This window comes from Juglans regia, chromosome 14 (genome assembly GCF_001411555.2).
Source record: "Juglans regia cultivar Chandler chromosome 14, Walnut 2.0, whole genome shotgun sequence".
Lineage (NCBI taxonomy): Eukaryota > Viridiplantae > Streptophyta > Magnoliopsida > Fagales > Juglandaceae > Juglans > Juglans regia.
This window is the reverse complement of record NC_049914.1, coordinates 17590174-17616064: the sequence shown is the minus strand read 5'-3', so window position 1 is coordinate 17616064 and position 25891 is coordinate 17590174. Positions and strand designations below refer to the sequence as shown.

Here is a 25891-nt window from a genome sequence, read left to right as displayed (position 1 = left end):
TGAAATGCCTTGGCCTTCCTTTAGGTGTCTCTTTCATGGCTAAATCTATTTGGGATGAAGTAATAGAGAAGATTGAATGCAGATTGACAGGCTGGAAGAGATTGTATTTGTTAAAAGGCAGTAGAACCACACTAATCAAAAGCACTTTGTCCAATTTGCCAACTTTATCTTTGATCCCAATTCCAGTTAGTGGTGAACCAGATTGAGAAACCCCAACTTGACATCCTCTGGAGTGGGTTAGGTGATGAGTAAGTTTCATCTGGTCAAGTGGGATAAGGTATGCTCTCCAATCTCTGCTAATGGGCTGGGGATAAGAAATTTGAGGGGTATTCAATCGGGCTCTTCTTGGGAAATGGTTCTGGCGGTATAACATTGAGAGGGAGGCTTTGTGGAATTTGGTCATTGATTTGAAGTATGTGGGTATGTTTTTTTTGGGGGGGTTTGGGGCACTAGGGAGGTTCAAGGGGTTTATGGGGCGGGAGTCTGGAAGCATATCAGTAGAGGTTGGGGGCTTTTTGCTTACATACTAGAATTGTGATGGGAGACGGGGCCTAGTATAAAACTTTGGCATGATGTATGGTGTGGAGATGTAGCCTTTAAGGATACATTCTCTACAATTTTCAGGATTGAGTCTGAAAAGGAGGCGTCGGTGGCGGACCTCATGGAGATGTCAGGTGGCTCAATCCAATGGAATGTGAACTTTATTAAGGGTGGCCTATGATTGTAAAGCTGGCAGTTTTTCTAATTTTTTCAGCCTCATGTTTGCCATGAGGTTGAGAACTTAGGGAATTGATAAGATTTGGTGGGTATCCACTAGAAAAGATACATACTAGAATTGTGATGGGAGACGGATCTAGAATAAAATTTTGGCATGATGTATGGTGTGGAGATAGAGCCCTTGAGGATACATTCCCTACAATTTTTAGGATTGCGTGTGAAAGGGAGGCGTTGGTGGCGGACCTCATGGAGATGTCGGGTGGCTCAATCCAATGGAATGTGAACTTTATTAGGGTGCCCCATAATTGGAAAGTTGGCAGCTTTTCTAATTTTTTTCAGCCTCTTGTATGCCATGAGGTTGAGAACTTAGGGAATTGATAAGATTTGGTGGGTACCTGCTAGAAAAGGTACATTTTATGTTCGTTCCTTCTATAGGACCCTTATAAACCCATGGAACAATAAATTTTCTTGGAAAAGCATTTGGAGAAATAAGGCACCTTTAAAGGTGGTATTTTTCACTTAGACAACTTTTTTGGGCAAGATTTTGACCATGGATAATGTACGGAAATGCCGGGTGATTGTCGTGGACTGGTTTTGTTTGTGCAAAAAGAATGGCGAGACTGTGGGTCATCTGCTACTAAATTGTAAGGTTGCCAGGGCATTATGGGTGATGTCTTTAGAAGATTGGGGCTAGATTGGGTTATGCTTACTATTGTGGCCGAGCTTCTGGCCAGCTGAACGAATTTGGGCAGTATTCTTGAAATCACAACTATGTGGAAGATGATTCCTATTTGTATTCTATTGTGCATATGGAAGGAACAAAATGATCGATATTTTGAAGACAGAGAGTGCTCATTGGAGGAGATTAGATTGTTCTTTGCTAACACTTTATTCCTATGGACTAAAGCCGTTGATTTCAATGGCCTAGATTTTCATGATTTTCTTATTTCTATTTATTTTTTTGATAAGTAAGAAACTTCAATCACATTATTACGCCTGTGAGAATTCGTCATTTTGTGGAAGAACTTGGTACATTTGTCGCCCTCCTTCAACTATGCCATCCTTGATTTTTGTTTCCAAGAAATTTCTTCCAACAAGAAAACCTTCTCTAACTCAGACACCACCTCAATCTTTCTCAACATAGACTCCTCGGTTACCATTCCATCTTCTAAAGAATGCAACTCATTCCAAAGAAGATTTTTTTGCTCATCCGTGTATAAAAACCTCCATGTTCCACTTCTTTAGGTCTAGCTTAAAAGGGCTTTGAGTTTACCAGCCACAATAAAACTGGGAGTACCATGAAAAGAATAGGAGGCCCACCAATCCCTCACCCTTTCCACAAAACCAACTATTTGTAGCTACATATTTTTAAATTTGAAATAACACCTACCTCCATGAATGCCCTCGCAATCTAATAAGATGGGAAAATGATTAGAACATACCCGTGGCAATCTCCTCTGGCTTAGGTCCGGATAATGTGTCTCCCAAGAAGTAGAAACTAAGGAGCGGTTTGGATTCAGAGATGGGTTGAGATGGTTTGTGAATAGTATAATAAAAGTTAAATTATTTATTATATTTTGTGTGGAAATTTGGGAAAGTTGTTTTGAGATTTGAAAAAGTTGAATTGTTTATTATATTTTTGTGAGAATTTGAAAAAGTTGTAATGATGAGATGAGATGAGTTGAGGTGGGTTGAGATGAGTTTTGAATGCAAACGAGGCCTAAGAATCTGTCCAACCTTGACCCCCCTACATGAAGCACCCCCCCCCCAATAAAAGGAAAATCAATCAAGTTTAGATGGAAAATCAACTCCGAGAAGTCTTCCAATGACCTTATCAAATAAGTATCCCCCTCCCTTTGGCACGGGAAACGTACAACATTAAAGTCCCCGCACACAACCCAAGGTAAGTCCCATAAATAATGCATACTCACCAGTTCCTCCCACAAAGAGTTCCTTTCTCGAACTGCATTAGGACCATACACACCCGCAAGAGCCCATCTCCACCCATCCTCAATATTCTTGAAAGACCCAACCCCTGAATAATTCTCAATACATTCCTCTACTAACTCCACCACTCTCATATCCTACATCAGCAACAACCCTCCTGAGCACCCAAAGAAGCTAAATAACTCCACCCCACACAAGAACATCCCCATAGGCTTCAAATAATATTTATGTCGACATAGCACAACTTAGGAGATGTTTGGATTCGAAGATGACTTGAGATGAGCTGAGATGAGTTGAGATGGATTGTGAATAGTAATGAGATGAGTTGTGAATAGTAGTGAGATTTATGAGTTAAAGTTGCTGAATAGTAATGAATAGTAGTGAGATGAGTTGAGATGAGTTGAGATGAGCTGAGATAACTTGTGAATCCAAACAAGCCCATAGTCTCTTGAAGACATACAATATCAACTTTCCAACTACGAATAAGGGATCTAATGCGAAGTTGCTTGTTGACATCATTAATCCCCCTTACGTTCCACGATAAGATTCTAGGCTTCAAAAGATAAACAACTCCCTCTCCCCTTCAACCTCTCCCTCCCACTACTACTCTCCTTGTTATCATAATTAAAAGAACAAGTCAATCTTTTCAGTTCTCTATTTTTTTAGTTGTTGAATTCAGTGCCGATGGTCTACCTGCTTTTATAGCAACTAAGAGGTTCTTAAATTGCTCTTCAAAGCCTTCACAGGAAATCCCCACATACCCCTAAAACTCCGCCACCTTTTTTAGCACCCAATCTGAAGATGTGGGAATTAGTGGAATAACACAAATTGGGGTAGGACTATCTGGCTCATTTTTATCACCCCTTTTCTCACTAACCACCATCTGAGAAACCATCTGACTGCACAGCCTCTGAGTCACTGCCACTGCCTACTGTGAACTCCCCGAGCCACCCATTGCCTTGCCACCCGCAAGGGGCTGGTCACCCAACCATGGACCAAGCTCCGACGTGGGTATCTCCATCGCCGGGAAGCTGGGCTCCTTTGAGATCACCCTGAGCTCCCTGTCAAACACAGACCCAGCGTCGACATATACAGAAACAACCTCATCCTCCCGCTGATGTGACTGTGTTGGCCCACCAAGAAGGTTGTCGGCGGCCATCGATGATTTCTGTGCTGGGACTGGGTCCGCCGGGACACGTATCGGCTCCATGGAGAAGCTACCGAGTCCCGGTACCGAAATATCGGCCGAGTTCCAAATCTTAGCCTTCCAGACTTTTGGGCTAAATCCCTCGGCCCAGCTAAACCCCCATATATCACCTGTTCCTATCCCCCGACCCAGCCCAGGCCCAACTGCATAACACCCTTCCCCTTAACGCACCGTTAATCCACATGATATACTCCTACAAACACTCTACTTGATTTTCCATTTCTTCCAACGTTTGCCACAACCATCCCTCTTCCAGCCCCCCCACGTCCCTGCCACCCCCCACTCTGCTCTGTGCCTCAGCCGAAAGGGGAAAGCCTTCTATGCCTGCCAGACCTGCCTTCTCTGTAGGCTTCGTGGCTCGAGGTTGCACCTTTTGCCCTAGGAGTACCTCACTGTAAGGCCGAGGAGCTGCTTGATGCGCCATCAACACTGGTGAGAGTAGCCTTGGAGGACCACCTCCTCTGCCAAGCACCTTCAACGTCCCTGCCTGATCCCACCATCCCGAGCCTCCTCTAGTTCTGTCTTCCTCGCCCACACTAGAGGATGAAGCAAGTTCCTTTAAGGTGTCGCCGAAGTTCCTCCAACCCTCCCCTTTCCATCCTTCCAATACCACTATCAAGCCTCGCTTCTTCTCATGGCCAAATTCCGATAGGAAAAAGAAACTTCCATGAAAATTTTTTCCCCTTTGTAGCAGAAGCAGCTGGTTCCCTTTCCTGTGAGTTCTGAGAAACTCTGGAGAGCTCGTTGACACCACACTTTCCTTCACCGTTGAAGCCAACCACGATAGAGCTTCATGATCGATAGAGATATACTTAGCCACACGGCGACTACACTCTGTGATTCTCTGCCACTTCGCACTTTCCTTCTTAAACACAAAAGTCTTATGGTCATTGATAACTTCTCTGCAAGACCCCATCACAACCTCCCAGGCAACAAAGTAAAGCAAACAAACACAAACACTAACCACCACAGAAAAAACCTTAAGCCATTACCTCCATAGCATCAACGAAGAACACCCTCTACGGGAGTATCGCATGTGTACGGAGAGAAAAAGACAGAAACCAAAGACACTTTTATTTTTTATTTTTAAATATCGAAACAAGGTATTAGAGAGAATTGTTGTTTCTATTTATTCCTCCTAACTAGGTGTTACCTCTTGTGTACTCCCTGTGCACTTAGGCTATGCCTATTCTTATTAATATAATCTTTTATATAGCAAAAAAAATTTGCCCCACCACTTTCACAAGCACAAACACAAAGCATGCCAAATTTTTTTTTCTCAAAATATTTCTTCTGTACATGCTCATTATTTAGGTAAACTATTCCTTAAGATTGTTTGGTTCGATATTAATAGTAGCAAAAGAGTTTCCCTGTTTATGCCAGCAAGAACACTTAAACACCAAGTTGTTGATATGCCATATCCTAAACAAAGCATAAACTTATTGAGAGACTAGGCTAATTATGGGGTCTTTTCAAAGACTAAACTTATGATAGAAACATTGTCCTTGTCTTTTTTAGAACAGTGGGTATGGTTACTTTGGGGTGGATATTTTTAAAAGCCTAAAAGCAAATCATAACCCAAGCGACAAGCCACAAAATCCCAAACCTATAGCTGAAAAGCTCAGTAGCTTCTAGGAAAACCCACAGTCATCATCCTTCGTATGCGCAAGATACAAAATATAGGGTCACTTTTAATGAAAGTCTGATATACATGGGAAAAGTGTTGTGAGTGAAGGGGTAGAGGGATAAAATAGTTTGTGCTGCACGTTCTCTGTATTAGATTTACACTAAAGATGGCATTATTATTCCATGTGAGCTTGCAGTGAGCCCGCTTTGTGAGGTTTAAGATTTCATTAATTATTGAAGAGGTTCGAGATTCAATGGTTCAAAGAAGGAATATACAAAATAATGGTTTATTTATTTTTTGACATCTATTCCACAAATGATAAGATCTGAGCCACGTAGGCTGTATTATGCTAATGACCATATCACCTATGCTAATGACCATATCACCATACTGAAGAATACTCATGTTAAGTGCGTGCAACCATTTTGTATGGAATTTTTAAAGTTTTTTTTATGTAAAATATAATTTGATTAGAACAAGTAATTAGGCATAGCCCAAGTATACAAGATATACACGATAGAACACCTAATTACAAGCTAGGAGCTAGAAAGGACTTTTGACAGATGATATGACATTAGTCATGAGTTTCAGGAACCTTTAGTCAATTCTATGCTATATCCCCTAAAGGAATAGTCAATACTTTTTGAAATCTAACATCGATGTGCCAGTGCTTTCCCTGGGTTGTGTAATGGCAGATCATCTCCTACATTTTGATGTGGCATATGAGAGATGATTGTTAATTTTTAACTCTACCTGGGGTGTTATGGGATCTCTTTGATTATAGTGGATTTTGGTTTAAAAAAATGATGTTTTGTGATCAAGAGATTTGTTTGGTTTGCGAGGCAGTTTTGCTTCCTGTTAAATGGGCAATATGGTGGAAAAGAAATAGCCGTACATTCAAAGACATAAAGCTTAACTCCTTAAAAACCAATGTTCTACAGTCTGTCTGGTGGAATGTGGAATATAATGGTTTCGAATTTCCGTGTAATTTGTTAAAATAAATTACTTGTTTTTCCCTTTACACATGTTCTTCTATTTTTTTATTTTTTTTTTATAAGTAAGAATATTTATTGATCCTCATAATTTGGCAAAGCACAAGTATTCAGATAGTATACAAAAGAGAAGTACCTAATAACGGCCTACGAACTAGAAAAAGAGTCATAAAAATCATTAAAGTTGACCCCCTCTAATACAATAGCCTTAGCCCAATGTAACAAAGAATGGAAAAATAAGCTCTAATCCCCCCCAATGAGCATTCTTCCTCTCATTCCATATGCACCACATAAGACATAATGGCACCATCTTCCAGAAAGCCACTATTTGACGATCTCCTTGAATTCCACTCCAACAAGCCAAAAGATCCACCACTGTCTTGGGCATCACCCAAGCAATGTCCAGCCTAACAAAGATCTCATCCCATAAAGCCTTCACCATCACAATGGAGAAGAAGATGATCTGCCAATTCACCATTCCTTTTACACATAAAGCACCAATCCATAATAAAAATACCACACTTCCTCAACTTATCAATGGTCAAAATTTTCCCATGAGGCTAGCCAACCAAAAAAGGCAACTTTTTAGAGGCACTTTACTTTTCCAAATGCACTTCCAAGAAAAACATTAGATGAATGTGATGCCATAGTATTGTATATTGTATAAGAATCTGACTGAGAAATTCTTGTTCCCGGGGTGAATCCACAGCAATTTATCCTCCCCACCGCACTCCAAGTTCAATGCATACAAGGTGCTATAAAAGTCAGAAATATCCCCCACTCCCAATCTTGAACAGCTCTAGTGAATCTCACATTCTACTGCACCAGGCCATTCTAAGTGTCCATGTGTTCAGCTACAGAAGCTTCCTTATTCAATGCAATTCTGAAAAGCAAAGGGAAAACCTCCTTTAAAGCAACATCTCCATACCAAACATCAAAACAGAATCTGACCCTGGTTTCTCGACCCGCCACAAATCTGAAATCATGAATGAAATCCTCCCAACCATTCCTAATAAATTTCCATACTCCCACACCATACGCTCCTTGCACTTCATTTGAGTTCCAATCTCCCCAAATGCTCCCAAATTTAGTGTCAACAACAATCCTCCCTAAAGCATCTCTTTCTTGATGGTACCGCGGCAACCATCTCCCAAGTAATGCCTTACTGAAAATACTTAACTTTCTTATCCCCAGACCTCCACAAGATGTTTTTTTTTTTGGCGGAGTAAATTTTTCTCATCCTCCAAACCTCGAAAGATATTTTCCATTCTATTAGCCACACATGTTCTTCTAATTTCTAATAATTATCATTCATTGAAAAAATAGATTCGCATTCTCAAGGATGATTGAATGTAATCAGGGTTAAATTTGACTTAATTGCTGAAAAGGGGTAAATGACTTGTATTAGGTTAAAATTAGCCCCTAGGGGTTGACTCAAGTGGTAAGGGCCTTGGTCTTGGTTGTATGCTCTCTCCAACTTTAAGGTTCGAACTTTAGGTGCAAACAATTTCTAGGGGCCATTGAACTGGGTGAGTTTCCCCTTAATTACCTGAGATGCATTTGTGGGAGACTCCTTACCTGAGATGCATTAGTTAGGATTTTGTTCCCGACCTAGTTTGAATAAAAAAAAGTTAAACTAAAAATGTTTAAAAATGAACATGCATGTGGTATTACTGTCTCCATGAATGTTCTGCGGTTTTGTTTTATAAATCCTTTCGGCAAACAATGCTGACAGATGGCATGTTTCCAAATGAAACTTAAACTTCCCTATCTGTGGGCATCTTCCATTTTTGCTTTATACTTCATTGATCATGTTCTCTTATGGATTGCAGAGCTGGAACTGTCATATCAGAGACTTGGGAAGACGGGCAAGTGTTGAAAGATCTCAATGCTCATCTTGTATGCTGTTTTCGGACTTACTTTTTACTGGCTGAAAATAAATTTTATTACTTTTGGTTTTTCTCCATTTGCCAATGGTCTTTGGACCAATTGACATTGCCTCTCCCACTTGTATACACATACGTAAGCACCACTTGTTAGAAGTTTATCTTGTTTCTTAACTGGTCAAACACCTTCTATAGATGATTCTTGTGGATGAGATACTGGATTTGTTATTTGCTAGATTGCAAAGAAGCATCCCTTATCTTTCTTTCTGATTTAGGATGAGTTTTTTTATCGATGTCTTTTTTTTTATCATGTTTTGTAATTAATAGCAGGTTAATAATGTGAGAAAGCAAGTAACGATTCTTCTTTACTGCTTTACCATGTCCTCTTCATTTTCCATGATTTGTTATTATTTATCTTTTGAAGAGCCCTGCCTGGTGAGGTTACCTGTTATCTAAGAAATGTAATAGATTTACCTAAATCAAATAAGTACTTTGTCCCGGAAAATCAGACAGTAAAAATATACAGTTACAAAGATGTCTCATTTTCTATTTTTAGAGTTTTGAGCATATTGCTTAGAAAGTGCTAGTGACATTTTCCCATAATCAAAATATTGTATTGCGGATGTTTCCCAAACTTCCTTTTGTTTTTTAGATTCATTGGAAAATGAATCTGAGCTTAGTACTCTGTACTGGACTTTAATGTTAACATGGTTATGCCTTTTACTAGAAACAATTACTCGAAGCTAAGGATGCTGTTGAGCGGCAGCGGAAATCATTGAAGAAAAGACAGTCTGGTAAACTTTTGTCATTCTGAGATTTGAAAATTCCTACTTCCCCGTCCTTCTGGTATTTACTTATGGCAGGTCTAAATCTAAATCCGTGATCCAAGAATAGCTCAATTGTATATTAGGTCCATTTTATCATGTGGATGTGTTCATTTAAGCTACCTCGGGAAATTCCCCCTCCCACTCCTTCCCTCACTTATAGTTTGTATCAGAACCAAGCTGGCATGTGCATGCATCGTACCATCTAGACAAACAATTTACTTTTCTGGCTTGAGCTCTGATATTTTTGGTGCTGCAAAGTTCCCCCCCACCCGCCCCCACCCCCCACTTTCCTTGGTCTCTTCCAGCCCTTTCTCTAGTAGACAAACAATTTACCTAGACGATTGATGCTTGAGTGGTACTGTCACTATTTGAATTGCCCTGCTTGTCTGCTGTCTGGTTTCTACATATAGCTGTGTATGTGAAATAATTTCTTCTTTTCTCACTTTTTCAAAGGGAAATATCAACCTCTAAACCCTTGAAGTGAATTTTTCGCCCCATGCATGTGTACCATCTAGACAAATATATATATATATATATGTCTATATACACACACCCATATCCACATATAGAGTAGTCAGACTTTGTTGTTTAAAAAATTTTCTGAGAACTATAGCACTTTGATGCTTTTGAAGATAAAGGCGATGCAGTTGATACTGAAATAGGACTGCAAGAAGAAGATTCTCTCATCCAAGATGAGATCTATAGATCCCGTTTAGCCAGCATCAAACGTGTAAGATAACTGCATCGGTTATTTCTGTCTTCATTCTGCTACAATTAATGATTGCACAGATGCTGGATAAGCAAGTAAATACACTATTATTGAGCTTGGATTTTTCTGTAGGAGGAGGAAGTTATTATGCGTGAGAGGGATCGCTATGAACTGGAGAAGGGAAGGCTCATCCGTGAAATGAAACGTATAAGAGATGAGGATGGTTCCCGTTTTAATAATTTTCAGATTCTTAACCATAGATATGCCCTTTTAAACCTTCTTGGAAAAGGAGGATTTAGCGAAGTTTACAAGGTCAGAACTTTGGTGAAGTATATTATGTTATTTGATAAATTTAGATATCTTACACCACGATTTTCACCAGGCCTTCTGGTTGCTAAAACAAAAGTCTAGATCATTCCTTTGCCTATAATGGCAATCGTAAAGATATACCTTTTTGCAGTGATTTGAAGTAAGAAATTTCCAGCAGGCTTATGACTTGGTTGAGCATAGATACGTTGCATGTAAGCTTCATGGTTTAAATGCCCAGTGGAGTGAAGAGAAGAAGCAAAGTTACATACGACATGCAATTCGGGAGTACAATATTCACAAGACCTTGGTGCATCACCACATTGTTCGGCTTTGGGATATCTTTGAGATTGATCAAAATACATTCTGCACTGTCTTAGAGTACTGTAGTGGTATATGTATTTCCACATTTATAGTCTGATGGTCCTAGGCTTGGGCCTGAACTACTGTCCCTCTTATTTTTTCTTCTCTTCTTATTTTGATTTTGTTTTCTCAGGGAAAGATCTTGATGCTGTTCTTAAAGCAACGCCTGTATTGCCTGAGAGGGAAGCTAGGATTGTTATCGTACAGATATTCCAAGGCCTTGTATACTTGAACAAAAGAACTCAGAAAATTATTCATTATGATTTGAAGCCTGGAAATGTTCTAATTGATGAGTTTGGTGTTGCAAAAGTGACTGATTTTGGTCTTAGCAAGATAGTGGAAGATGATGTTGGATCCCAGGGTATGGAACTTACATCCCAGGGAGCTGGAACATATTGGTGAGTGATGCAGATGAGCATCTTTTCTTGCTTTCGATATTTGAAATTACTTCTGCAGATTGTATGCTACAAATTTATCTGCCTCTGCTTTCTTCACTTCAAGTGTATTTATAACATTTTGTTAGCTAGGTTTATGAATCTTGTACTTTCCAATGACTATAAGTCTGTAACTTCTAAATTTTTCTGCTTTTGGATCACTTTCTTTACTTAAAGTTTATTGATAAATGTTTTTTTACACTTATTTTCCAACTGTAGCTGAGCCATTTGAAATGTGAGTTACATGTTAAAGCCACTTCTTGTAACTGGAACATCTTTTCCAGTATTTGTGAATCACAAATGTTTGTTGTTAACAATGCTGATTTTGTTGGGAAGGGTTTGAACAGAAACTTGTTTATGTGATTTTAGGCTTTGTTCTTTGTTGCGAAGTGGTCTACCTCTTTCCTCTTCTCGTTGACATTTTCCTCACTTATTTTGATGAGGACCATCATGCTTATTCTTCTTGTTTCTTGCAGGTACTTGCCTCCTGAATGCTTTGAGCTTAGCAAGACACCGCTCATATCATCAAAGGTGACAGATATTCTGAACTGCATATTTCCTTATGCTTATGCTTAGCGACTCTAATACCATCAAAGGCTCTTTACTGATTGGCCAGTTGGTCTCAACAAGTGCTTTTGCTTGACAAAATAGCTTTTCCTGTGTGAACTTTTTTTCCTTCACCTTGTTCTTATTCATTTGGTCACTCTTTTCTGACATGCTTTTGGAAAGCAGGTTGATGTTTGGTCAGCTGGTATTCTATTTTACCAAATGCTTTTTGGCAGACGTCCTTTCGGGCATGACCAGACACAAGAACGAATACTGCGTGAAGACACAATAATCAAAGCACGCAAGGTTGAATTCCCTTCTAGACCTGCTGTGTCAAATGAGGCAAAGGTGAGTTAGGCCAATGGATAAAAGTCTGTTTAAGTTGTAATCTTAGTGCAGGGGAAGAAAAGAAAATCATGCTCTAGTATTTACTGAAAAGAAGAATCATGTAGTCTTGGATCATGCTTTAGGTTACCTTTAAGTTTAGCTCTTTTTTTCATACAAAATAGCAGAATGCTACACTATTGAATTTCAGGGAAGACTTCCCGCCACAGATCATTGACTTGCTGGATTTCCTCCAATTCATTTTCCTTGCTTTGGCAGACAAGTTTCAGGAAGAAAATAAAAGTTACATGAACTTGAAGTATTTACTTGACCCAAAAAGTAACATGGAGTTTTCATCTTTGCACCATGGTTTGAAATTGTGTGGGGGTATGAGAGGCACTTTAAAAATCAATGCGTTAAGCAGATAGCTTTCAGTTTCTTGCTTTTGTCGATTGGAGCTTTCTAGGTTCTCATTTTATTGTTCTGCTTCAACCACTAGAAATTTTTTGTTAATATGGAGAGAGGGATGGTTTGAATTTAACTACCCTGATTTTATCATGTCAATGAGAATGTGGAGAAATTATGAGTAGTATAACGATGGGTTTTTGCATACATTGTCCCGCAGGAATTAATTCGCCGCTGTCTAACATATAACCAAGCGGAGAGGCCAGATGTTTTAACAATTGCTCAAGATCCATATCTCACATACACGAAGAAGTAAAAGTTTGTAGAACTAGACAGGTAAGACTTTGTTTAACATTGACGAATGGAGAAATTCCCTGGCAATATATATGGAATTTTGTATAGTTTGTAAAGGTTACTGGAATTGTAGGTAGGGGGGCCCTATCCCCTGCTCCAGAAGTGATGGTATCCGGGGTTTTAGATGTGTTGACCCTGTGATTGGGTTTAGGCCAATCACAGCCACAGGGTTGCCTTTTTTATTCCTTGTGTTTTTTTGTTTTTTCCTTTGATTTGCTTGTCTTTTTATTTATTTTCTTTTTTCGTTTTGCCAAAAGGAAAGGGAAAAGAACACAAAAGAATAGCAAATGTGGGTTTACTTAGGTGGATTTTTTTTTTTTTTTCGTTTTTACCGTTACAAAGACGAGGGATAAATTACAGTTATTAACTGTCAGTTATGTGAGCTCAGTGCTTATGAAAATGTTGTGGGGATTAAAAGTTATTTATTTTTTTCATTGGTTTGCACACAAGGAAACATATTAGAAAAACATGAAATAAAAACTATTTTACAGTAAATTATATGGGCTGGCCTGAGGCAGAGATATAGTAAATAAACAGAGTAGTAACTGTTTCACACTTAGCATTTGACTTATCTTTAGAGCATTATTACCTTTGGTTTAGCTAAATCATTAGGTAAAGTTGGGCTAGAGCCTAGAAAGCCACTTTTTGCTTTTGGTTATCCCTTCAAATGTTGAATTCATTGCTGGATTAACCATCTTACTCTATATAATAATTTTTTTTTATTTTTTTTCCACATTTTAATTGCATTTTTTTATTTGTTTTGTTAAATATATATTTTTTTGTCTTCATTTCATAATTTCCAACAACATATACATAAAAATTTATAAATCTGTCCAGCAACCTAAATTAACTTCATTCTCAAACGCAAAGTATAAAATTAGTTTCATGCTTATTATATCCAGCAATTTTGAAATCAAGTTATATAAAACTCTAGAAATTGTGATAAAATGTGTAGTGAAAATTTTACCGTTTGGCTAGTGATAGAAATTAGCATAAAAAATTTAGATGACCAAGTTATTGTTTACTTACATATATAACTACGCTCATAACTTGGATGACTTAATTGCATGTTTGAGTTTAGAGGAAAAAGTGATTTTAATAGCCTAAAAGCTCTTTTAAAGAAAAACAAATGTATTTTTGGTGAATTTATAAAAAGTGCTTTGAGTATCTAAAAAAAAAGCTGGAAATTCACTTTTTAGAAAAAATCAAATTGAAGCTTTTGTTAAAAAAAAAAAAAAAGTTCTAAAGATAATGCTACATTTAAAAAAAAAAAAAAAACACCTATAACTTTAAAAGCATTTTAAGTGCATGTTTATATAAACAACTTTTTTAATAGTGGAACTTTTTAGTGAAGGTTGGATCTCACCTGACTAAAGAATGGCCTATTAAGAAAATGGGCCAAGGTTCTTTGTGGGCCTTCAAATCAAAATCTCTGCACAAACAATTGAGGAAACATAGCAGACATTGTATCGATTATGAAGTTGAGAATATACTCAATACATCAGCAGAAGAGGCTAGCGACCAGCCCCATCAACAGCCATGAGGCTTATAAGTTGGAACTCCCTTCTCGTGAGCTTGGGAACCCACGGGCAGCTCATGCTCTCAGAACTTTGATCCAAATAGAAACTCCTGACATCTTATTCATCATGGAAACAAAGATGAATATGAACCGGATAGAATGGGTGAAACTCAAATATGAATATTATGGGATGAAGTGGCTATGCTGCAAAAGAAGTGGAGGCTTATAAACCTATATGTGTTTGGAGTTTATTAAAGAGTTTAAGAGATGCTATTTATTTTTGGTGATTTCAATGAAATTGTCTTGCATAATGAGAAATCTGGTGGAAGGGACAGACATGATAATTTGATAAATGATTTTAGGGACGGTATTGGTTGCCTGTCATTTTATAGATCTTGGATTCTCTGGTTTCCCATTTACTTGGTGTAACTAACGAGAGGAGCCTCATACCATCTTAGAAAGACTTGATCGTTATATGGCTACTGTAGAATGGACTTTACTCTTTCCAAATGCATATGTTAGACACTATCCTTTCTTTCATTCTGATGATATGCTAATAACTCTTGATTTGAATGGGTGGAGAAATGGAGGAAGAACAGAGCTAAAAATCTTTAGATTTGAAGCCATGTGGGCAAGGTCAGTGGAATGTGAGGATGCAGTGAATAAAAGTTGGTCATGTTGTGATGGTGATGAATTAATCTGGGGTGATAAAAAAAAAGTTGGTGAATTCTCTCTTAAAAGTGCATATAGAAGAGTGGTAGTGAGTTTGTGTACTTAAAAGCAGTGGCGAATGCTCAAACATAGGAGATTGCAGAAAGCTCTAGAAAGAAACTTGCAAAATTGCATGTTCAAAATAAAATAAAAACTTTGTTTGGCAGGTATATAATGATATCCTTCCTACAATGAATTTACTAGTTCATAGAAAAGTATTACATGGTGATCTTTGTAGCTTTCTGTAAGGAGAGTGAGCATTGTTTTCATGCTATCACTGACTGTATTGAGATCAAAGCAGTGTGGCATACTTGCTTCCCAAACATGATTCCAGAAGGACATGCATGCTGGACAAAGCTTTGGAAGTTTTGTTTTGATACTAATGCAAAATTATTCCATGTTAGATTTGGGAGAAATCTTTGCAATAGCATGAAGCTTGTGGCATAGGAGAAATGTTTTTGTCCATCAAGATAAAATTGTGAATGCTTTGAAGTCTGCTGAGGAGCTCTCAGTCTTGTTCATAATGGATTTTGCGATACATTAGCTACTATTCACCCCTACACTCCACATTTGACAATTTTTTTTTTTTTTAGGGTGTGGGATAGTGAATAGTGGTTGATGAGAAAAATTATTCTAAAATGAATGTGGATGGTGCTATCTTAAGAGAACAAAATAAATATGGTATTGGTGCTATTCTCCGAGATGATCAAGGACAAGTGGTAATGACAATTTGCAAATCTGAATACGGGGAGCAAGAAGTAGAAAGCATACGGGCCCTAACAGTTTTGTGAGGACTATGATTCATCTTTCATTTGGGCATCCCTAAGCTTATTATTGAAAGTGATTCAAAAGCTGTTTTGGGTTTCCTTCTCTGCTCAAGCTTTCTACTAGAACTTGAAAACTTACTGCAATACATTAACCCCTTCCTCAAGAAGCTCCCCCTCCTCCCCGAGTGCTGCACTGCACAAGTAGAGGTGACCAATTTGAGCTCCATTCAATCCAAGATTCATGATGAGATAGTGGATGTTGAGTTATTAAATTGGAAGAGGAGGAAGGCTTAAACAAATAGAAATACTTTTTGGTTATGTTGAAAAAGGAAATTACGATCAGGAATAGAAACCTGATAAAGCTTCCCTGGCCACATTTGTAGTACATGTACATTTTGGACATGGCAAATCAGGTAAAGAATCTGACAAAACTCCTTTGGCCTGTAAAGTTAGACTGACAAAATTTACTATTGGGAATGTAGAGAATCCCCACAAAATCATATGAAATGAGAATAGAAATGTGATTGATTGTTCTTCAAGTTACGCATGATTTTCTATTTAAAATTTGAGCAATGATGGCCTTACAATCCAAACAACACATTATTTACAATTTATTAATAAAATAAAATTTTTTAAATTTCAAACACATCAAATTAAAATCAAAACTAAAATAAATATTTTAAATAATATTATTTTATTAAAAAATTGTAGAAGAATTGTAAAGGGATAGCAGTTTTATCATTTTCTCCCCCACAGAAATGGGTGCGTACGAGAAACCAACCCACCCACCTACGCAACTTATCTACGTGAGAATTATTACGGACATAAAAAAAATTATATAAAAATAAATTTATAAATTGATATGTCTTCATTTAATATGTTAGATCTATTTTACATAAAAAGTAATTTTATAATTTGACGTGCTGCATCAAGTCACTTTAATTTGTGAATTTCTTTTTGTGTAATTCATTTGTGACTAAAATATTTATATATATATATATATGTTATATAATTGTTATAGTTATAAATTTTTTTTATAAAAATAAACTCATAAATTAATATTGTTTCATGAGAAATATTAGATTTATTTTATAATAAAATTAATATTACAATTTATTAATGTACCGCATTAAATCGTGGCAGTTTATAAATATATTTTTGTGACTAAAGTATTATTTTTTTCATCGTATATAAAACGAGAAAGAAAAGGGTGAACCAACCCAAAGAACTTCCAGATCGGGAGCCACACAAACAATATCCTTATTTCTAATACAGTACGTACGACAGTTTAGATCAGTACCACTGCATGCTCATGGCATCATCTCTCTCTTCTACTACAAGAATTCCCTGCTGCTCCTCCTCCATCTCTCGTGGCACTACTCCTTCAACCTCAGTACCGTTAATCCGCCTAAGCATTCAGACTCGAATTCCAGCATGTACGGTTACAGTGAAATGTGAATCGAAAGAGACTCCAGCTGAGATAGGGCCGTTACCGGCGGCAAAGAGTTCAAAGCTTGAGATAGGGTCCCCCATTATTGTCATCGAGGCTCCCACAATGATAAAGACCGCAGCATCAGTTCCATGCCTTAGAGTGAATTCTGGGTTAGTCAAGCCTGGAGACGTGGGAAGGTAATCCATTCTTCATCCATCTTTCTCCATCCCAATTACTGTGGATGTTACATATAATTCGTACGTGTTGCAATTGGTGCAGAATTGTGTCGAGAAAGCCCAAGGATGTATGGGCAGTTCGTCTTGCCATTGGTACTTATCTCATAGATGGGAAATATTTCAAGCCTTTGGAGCTTGATGATCAATGATTCGGGAGGCTATATATGGAGCATTAATGGAGGGAGGACTGTACACTATCTTCTTCAAAGCGTTACAGCCAAAAAAAAAAAAAGTGATTATTTGCGTCCAGTTATTTTCATCGCAAATAGTTATTATGGTTGCAAATAATTCATTACAAATAGGCGTTTTTCTACGAAGATTTGAAATTTCTCAAAGATTGCATTTGGAACTACTTTTGTATGTATTGTTTTCTTTGAAGGCAAGTTACATAATTTTGTAGTATTTGCGGTCGAGAATTTATGTTAAATAATATTTCAATCCAAACAAATGGCCGAGATCTTCTACTTCTTACTCCACATGAAGCAGAAAAAGTTGTTTTCCAAGTACTTCCGGCTGATTTTACATTCCAGCCAACTACCATTAGATTTTGAGCTGAGTGTACTTGACGACCGAACTTTGGCTCAGTAGGCAAAAGTCATCAACAACTACATATTCGCCAGAATCGGCACTGCTCAGTGCCTTCTTTTTCTTGGAGAAGCTTCATTTGCTCAGTTTTTTCTTTAATAGCCTTACCCTTCTCCTTTGTTAAGTTTCTGCTCCAATTGCTCAAGGCACTTCTACACCCAGATAACAGCTTCTGAATCTTTTGCAGAGAGCTCTCTACTACATTACCCTTTCCCCATTTCTCCTCTATAAGTTGCTTATACACCTTTCCAGTTCCCAGCTCAACTCATACTTAAATTATTTCTACTACCATACTCCCTTCTGCCTCTATTTGATTCCTGTAACAGTGGGCTATGGTGTGAGCACATTGCCACTAGCACTTCTACTTTTAACTTATGGGAACATACTATTCCATTCGTGGTTAGTCACAACTCGATCTAACTTCTCCTTGATAAAAGTATTATCCCTCTGACCATTTCTCCCTGTGTATGTGTTGCATGTCCATCCGAGATCTGCTAGATTCCCCCACTCCAACACCCTTCTAAACTGGTCCATCTGTTCTTCACTCCTTTGTCTTCCACCATATTTTTCACTCTTAACTTTCTATCTCATTAAAGTCCCCCACTGCACACCATCCCATATCTGCTTCAGGTTTAAAGGATGCCAATAATTCCCATGACTCTCTTCTCTTGCTAGTCTCTGAATTTTCATAGAAATCCGAGCTGGCTTTTAGGTGCAGGAAAGGAGTGAGAGAGGAAGTTGATCTTCGGCAGTGGTGTAGAGACAGTGAGAGAGAGAGAGCGTTAAGGAGAAAGCCAGGCGATAGAGAAAAGGAGTCCGGTCGCGCGTGATTTTTACAGAGCGTAAGAGCATCCGCATCCGACTGCCAAAGACCTTTTTAACTGAAAATTCAAAGAAAATCTCTTCTTGTATCTGGGGCTGGGCTCTAATTGACAGAGTTGAATATCCAATTTCGACATTCGATTCTGATTAAAATTTGGAGGTCGAGCTGAACTCCCACTGCTGTTCTAAGGCCTTGTTTTATTTTAATTTGGATATGTTTTTGGCCAATTCCAAATTTGAAAATTTTGTACTTTTAGTTTGGATGACATTTTTATAAATTTAGACTAAAACCTTGAAGGGAAAGAACTTGCGTGATGGTTTGACCATGGAGATGGAACTTCTCTTCCTTCCTCCTGCCCTGACTACTACTACAGACTACAGAGTTTCACTTTAACTCACATGCCTTTCACAAAATGCAGCAACCAAGCTAAGAGAAAAGCGTGCAATGAATGAGTTTTATGCAGCACGGATTGCCCGAAATCACATGAAATGATGATTCCGAACCTAAATCTAACAAGGACTAAATAATAAGAAATCCATTTTGAACATCTCTCTAACAAATTATTATTTTTAAATTAAAATAAGATTTTAAAATATTATTTTATTAATTTTAAAAGATTATGCAATAGTAATAATTATATCCACAACACAAAACTTCTTAAATTATAACTTTTGCATATTTTTTAAACTAGTTGATAATCTCACCAGCAATGCACTTGTTTGTTTTCTAATGCGAGCGAGAGTGCTCACCACTTTGGTAAGCTTTTCATGGTGAGGGAAAGAGCACATCTAGGTGAGCATAATGGAGAACAAAATGACTTGATACCTCACCTGCCGAGCTTGGTCGCGACAAGATTTTGTGGTTCGAGAAATTGTTGCTCGGCGAGTAACATGCTCAGAGCCGAGGGTGCACGAAGACTGGTAACGAGACCTCATTGCTTGACAAAAGCAGGCACACTTTGCTCGCCCCAGGGTTCACACACTTTTTGCCCACACAGGCTCTTTGCATCGATGAAAGTGAATGAAGCACAACATGATAGGGAGTGTGGTTCTCATACCATTGGCGAGCACAGCGAAAAAATGTGCTCGTGCCCTAGGCGAGCAACATGGAGAGCACCAAAGTAACCGAAGTGCTTGCCATCCCGGGAAGCAAAGTGTACAAAACGTTGGCGGATATCCATCATCTAGTGTAACATATTAATTAAGGTCACACACACAAGGAAAATGTTGCATCCTCCGAGGATGCATCCCGACAAAAGCTACCAATTTTTATTTAATTTTATCTATATATTTTTTTATTTAATTTTTAATGAAGTGTTTTTAAATGAGTTTGTGAATTTTTTCTTTTTAAAAAAAAATATTTAAAGGAATTTAAAAAATGCATTGCATCTCATCCCGTCTTATCTCAATATCCAAACACCGCAAATACAAACACTTTTCAATTTCAAATCTTCAAAATTTTCATTTAATCATTACCTAATTATCGTAACTTTCTCAAACCTCCAACTAGGGGTGATATCGGTCCGGTCCGGTCTTGGCGATTTTGTGGACTGGACTGGACCTGTTCAGTCCAAGAATTCTCCACCCTAGACCGGACCGAGTCACATATAGGACCGGTCCAATCCGGTCCGGTCCATTTCGGTCCGGTCCAAGGTCGGTCCAGTCGGTCTGGACCCTCCTAAGATGGGCCATTCAGCCCATCTAAATCTGATTTTTTTTTTTTTTGCCCAATTTCAATTATTTTCGGCCCATTTCAAATTTTGTACATTTTTTTAGCTAAAATTACTAAAAAAACTTATCTTGAAAAATACAATGATAAAAAAAAACTAATCTATATAAAAAAATAATAATACAAAAGTTATTACAAATTACAAACTACAAATTATAATCCAAAACTTAACAACTTTAAGTACTTAACATATAACGGGTAATTTATAAAGCTTTGAAAGACCAAAATATTAGAACAAGGTTGAAAGTTCACATCAACAAAACTGCATTCCAAAGCTTTAATCCCAATTGACTGCATAGTATGGAAATTTCTAGAAATCTTCAACTCAGGACTAGGCCATATTTCTGTCTGAAATTAAGACACTGCAGTATATCAAGTAGGGCTACGACAAAAAAAGAAATGATTTTTTACCATACAACTAGGGGTGTTTTTTTATATATAATAAGATTTTTTGTAATTTATCTTCACTAATTTTTTAGACCAAAATGATAAATTAGCTAGAAGCAAGATATGAACCCAAAACACACCCCCCTCTCTTTTTATTAATCTTTAATTTGCATAATTTCTTGTAAAATACCACATGAAGATCAGGACATAATTTTATAGCCTAGTTTACCAACAATCTTCTCACCTCTTTAGTTTTTAATCATCATTGAGTGTAGGGCCAGTAGGCATTGAATTTGATCCATCCACAGAATCAGCAAAGTTCGAGTTCCCAACAAGTTCTATCCATAAAAATTTAAAACAAAACAAATTAAATAAATTTACATAACATATAAGATAAAACAAAATAAACCATAAAAGATATCAAAGGTGCTTCTCAAATTCCTCCACTTCATCCATTAAAGTCCTAAGGCTTATTGGAGTAGAAGAAGAACGAAACCACTTTTGTGCACATATGAGACCCTCAACACTCATTGGATTTAAACTACTTCAGAAAAGGTCAAGTACACAACCCACAGTGCTAAATGTAGATTCAGAGGTCACAGTAGATACCGATATTGCAAGAACATCGCGTGCAACCTTTGAAAGTACGCGATATCTAACTGAATTCACCTTCCTCTAAATTAGAAGGTCAAAACTATCATCTTCATCCTCACATCTTTCAGCTAGATATCTATCAACATTTGACTTACTTTCCAAACTATCTTCTGACTGCAACTGTTGTTTAAATTCAGCCATCATTTTTGTCTTTCTACTAGCCACCTTGTCAGCTGAAGGAGCTAGATTTTCATGTTGGGAACTTGTGCGCTAAAGAGAATGCCCTTCTTCATTTTCCATGTATGTCTCATATATGCGGAAAAATACATTTTTCACCTTTCAACTGAAATCAATTTTTTTTTTTTTTTTGCATGATCATGTGCATACATTTTTCCCAACCCAAAATCAAGATATCGCATCTTGTAGCAAGGATCAAGAAGAACACCAACATAGAGCAACATATTTTAATTTTTCAAGTTCTCCCAATACTTGTCAAACCTTCTCTTCATATTTGTGGCCATTAATCTCACCAAGGGGTTTCGTTCTTCACACTCCATGTTAATGGCATCTTTAATAATAATCAACTTCGGGAAAAAAAACATTACAAGTTACATATTCACCCCCCGAGAATTTTAAAGTTGCATCATAAAATAATGCAAGGAACCTCACAAACAACTGTACCTTCGCCCAATTGGATGCATTGGGAGGCCCTAACTTCTTTGACTTTCTCGTATTCACCACATGGTCTACATTTTCATCATCGACATCGTCATCATCTCTAATACTACTAAGGAAGCACGGATCTTCTTCCTCCAACCGATCAAAAACCCTTTTAAATTTTAAAACCCTCTCCAACATAAGATAGGTGGAGTTCCACCTAGTCGGTACATCTAGGCAAACTTGGCTTTTTGATTAAATATATTCCAACCCTACACATTTATGAAATGTACTCCACTTTTGAAGGGAGGATTTAACATACTTCACAATACCCCTCACCTTCGCAATAGACTCCTCATATTGCGAAGCACCCCTCACGAACGATTAAGTTCAAAATGTGGGCACAACATCGAACATGCAAGAATTCATGTTCCAAGATCGTGTCTCTCCTATACTTTGTTTTTTTTTTTTCAAATAAAAAACAGCCTCATTATTAGAACTTGCATTATCAAGTATGAGTGCAAGTGCTTTTGGTCACCCCCAATCATGCAAACACATCTCTATGCCCTTACCAAGGGTATCACCCTTGTGATTTTCAACCAAATAAAAGGAAAGAATCCTCTTGTGTAACTTCCAATAATCATCAATAAAGTGTGCTGTAAGACACATATAGTTTAGGTTTTGCACGGATGTCCATGTATCCGTGGTGAGAGAAACTCGCTGCCCTCGAAAAGCATTTCTCAACTTTTATTTTTCTTTTTAAAAAAATTAAAGTAATCATTGGCAACCGTCATACGCAATGGAATCCCTACCCACTTAGGGCAAACCACAAGCATAAACTTTCTGAAACCCTCCCCTTCAGCATGCCTAAAGGGCAACTCATCAAGAATAATCATCTCTGCTAAGGCTTGTCGGCAAGCTTCAACACTAAATGCAGTAGGCACAAGTCCCCCACTACCACTTCCACCTCCCTCCACCTTCCAACCTAAAGTCGTCTGAGATTTATCTGTCTTCTTAAGCAGACATTTCTTACATTGGTGCTCAATGTGATATTTCATGTTTTTCGTACCAATGGTCTTCGTATCACATGCATACGAAGCACCACAATAATTACATGCAGCCCTAAGTTTACTTGGATCACTTTTTGAAATTTTTGTAAAGTGATCCCAAACAAAAGACCTAACTCTACCTCTTTGTGACCCACCAACTGATTGATCACTTACATTGGATGGGGGTGGGGGTGGGGGTGGGGGCATGTTTGGTGTTGACTCTTGCACATCATTTGTAGAATACTCCATCTATAAAAAGGAGTAAGGACAAACAAGACAAAAAGACAAAAGAATTAGAAAACAAACATTAAAATATAGTGTTAAAGCCCTGTAAATTCACAGCAAGACCATAATGACTGGACACATTAATCTGGGATTTTTTATTTTTCTACAAATTAATGCATGTCAACTATATATATTATATATATAATATATATGAGTATATATATGTATGTATATACTATATATATATATGAGTATACCGTGTATATATATACTATAAAAAATTAAACTATCGTGTGTTTGTGTATGTATATATATATTTTGGACAATTTATTTTTGTAAACTTGGCTGTCACAGACTCACATCTAAAATCAAATAAATTGAAAATTACAAACTTTCATTGTGCTTCGAGTTCGAATAAAATACAACTACAAGTATACAACCACAAACTGAGTCACCACAATCGGCAATAAAAAGTTAAAAAACAAAATCAACACTCAAGCAATGTTGCAACACCATCAAAATTGAAAATAAAAACCAGAGAGAGTACCAAAATACGCGAGTAACACGATGGAGGGAGGCGTCTGACGATCTGAGGGGCTAGAGGAGGGGGGGATGCAACGGAGAGGGGCTAGGGTTTTCCCACTTCGCAAAATTGCCTTTCGGGGGGAGAGGGGGGCGAACTGAAGAACAGAGGAAGTGAGGGGGGGGGGGGCCCCAAAGGTCCAAAACTAATGTTGAAACGGCGCCGTTTAGATTGAAATTGGACCCAAAACCGGTCCGATCGGTTTTTCCGATCCAAACCGCCCGATTCTCACCCCTAATCGTAGATATAATTGGAATGAGATATGTGGGGGTACTTGTGGTTTATATATTTAAGTGTGATTGGTGGGATTTAAGCAATACTTGAAGGGAAAAATGCCATGATGAATATTTTCTGAGTATATACATCAAAAAAATGGTATGAAGATGATCATTTTATTTTGACTTCCCAAACGTCTCAAGTATTCTATTTAGACGATCATCAGTTAGGAAATCAATGGAAAATAGTATAAAAGTTTTCTCCTAGAAATATTTATGACGTTATCCCTGAGGCGGAGGGACAAGATAAAGAAGAAGATGATCCATCTACTCAAGAAGCATACCAAGAGAGTCAACCTGCCTTAAGCTTATTTGTGGATTTGAGCTAGTATGAGATGATCTCATTACATAGAGAAGATATTAAGGCTGAAATAGTTGAGGCGACAGTTGATCAAAGTGTTGAGTCATCTGAAGTATCTACAGATGATGAAAGCGAATCTATAGATGAAACTAATATAGATGATTGATCAGTTTTGTATTCATATTACATAGTATCTCGCAATTATGCCACCAAAGAGGAAGGAAGTTTGCATCTCATCTCCATCTATTCCTAACTCTCCGTCTGACTCACCATTAGAGACTGACTCTACGGAACAATGTAAATACTTAATACTCATTTTTTCAATTAAGATATATGATAATTGGTACAAGATAAATAACTAATATTATTTTATAGAGATAACAATATAATCTCTTTCCAGACGAGGTACTACTAGAGGCGTAACGTTGGAGAAATATTGTAAAGTAGGTAAGATTAAGGTTAACATTCCTGATGAATATACCGGAAGCGAGGAACAACAAGCAGCTTGGCTTGTTGTGCATGTGAGTGCTCTTACAAGAACTTATATGCACCTTTGGCTACAAGTTCATGGCATAAAATCTTACAAGATGTGAAAGAGCTTATAAAAAAAAGTTGTTTGGTACGTAATATTTAAATAATAAATTTATAAGAATATTATTTAATATTGTAAATAATAATATCTTTGTGTATATATTTTTTCAAAGATAATTTCGAACTAAATTTTGGTCGGAGAGAGGAGCCTAAGATTGTCGAATAATTGATGTGTAATGCATTCCACATGTATAAGGCGAGATGTCACGAGCATTACAAGAAGTACGAGAACAAGGAAGATGCACGCCAGCATCCTTTTCAGGATGTCCGACCTAAAGATTGGGAAAAACTTTGCGACATGTTTGAGAATCTATCATATAAGGTAAATTAAATGAATTCTTTATATTTCATATTTGTAATTTTCACTTACTAACTTTTACAAGTTCAATACAGAAGTGAAGTTCTATAAACAAAATGAATAGATAGAAGTTGAAGATTCATCATTATGTAGGCTCAAGATCTTTACATCGCCTCTTTCAGAAATTGGTAATGTACTTTTTTTATTCTATATAGTTTATTTTTAATATTGACTTTATATCTTAACAATGTCTCTTGTAGAGAAAGTCAGACACTAATTATGATCTGACAAAATTATATGATACACGTATCACATACTAATAGTAATGGAGAGTAGACTCATCCTGATGTTCATGAGAATTATGTAAGTATTATAATTTCTTTTAATTAAACATATTTAAATTATTGTGTCGATATTAATTTTATATGTTGTGTGCAGGATAAAATGGTTGCCCTTCGTGCTGAAGCTGCATCATATCAAAATTCC

General features: G+C 37.3%; 2 protein-coding genes across 4 annotated transcripts in view; both read left to right on the top strand.

The window, feature by feature from the left end:
* Positions 1-14175, top strand: part of LOC109013994 (serine/threonine-protein kinase TOUSLED) — a 43905-nt gene extending 29730 nt beyond the window's left edge. The window contains exons 8-17 of one of the 3 annotated variants that reach the window (XM_018996287.1): positions 8323-8389; positions 9104-9170; positions 9836-9933; positions 10045-10224; positions 10400-10610; positions 10715-10979; positions 11492-11546; positions 11748-11909; positions 12511-12626; positions 13999-14175. In XM_018996287.1, coding sequence (XP_018851832.1) covers positions 8323-8389; positions 9104-9170; positions 9836-9933; positions 10045-10224; positions 10400-10610; positions 10715-10979; positions 11492-11546; positions 11748-11909; positions 12511-12606 — 1201 coding nt within the window. In that variant the 3' untranslated portion in view covers positions 12607-12626; positions 13999-14175. Of the gene's footprint in view, positions 1-8322; positions 8390-9103; positions 9171-9835; positions 9934-10044; positions 10225-10399; positions 10611-10714; positions 10980-11491; positions 11547-11747; positions 11910-12510; positions 13066-13993 lie in introns of those variants that run through there. The other 2 variants (XM_018996286.1, XM_018996285.2) reach the window with 2 other exon arrangements.
* Positions 14176-16859: 2684 nt separating this feature from the next.
* LOC109013992 lies at positions 16860-17711 on the top strand. The gene is made up of 2 exons (XM_018996284.2): positions 16860-17270; positions 17353-17711. The coding sequence occupies exons 1-2, from the start codon at positions 16948-16950 to the stop codon at positions 17456-17458; spliced, it is 429 nt and encodes a 142-aa protein (XP_018851829.2). The 5' UTR covers positions 16860-16947; the 3' UTR covers positions 17459-17711.
* The last annotated feature ends 8180 nt before the right edge of the window (positions 17712-25891 follow it).

Coding starts and splice junctions, on each gene's coding strand:
- LOC109013992 (XM_018996284.2), top strand. CDS start 16,948: ATGCTCATGGCATCATCTCTCTCTTCTACTACAAGAATTCCCTGCTGC. Junction 17,271..17,352: donor AAGCCTGGAGACGTGGGAAG/GTAATCCATTCT, acceptor CAATTGGTGCAG/AATTGTGTCGAGAAAGCCCA.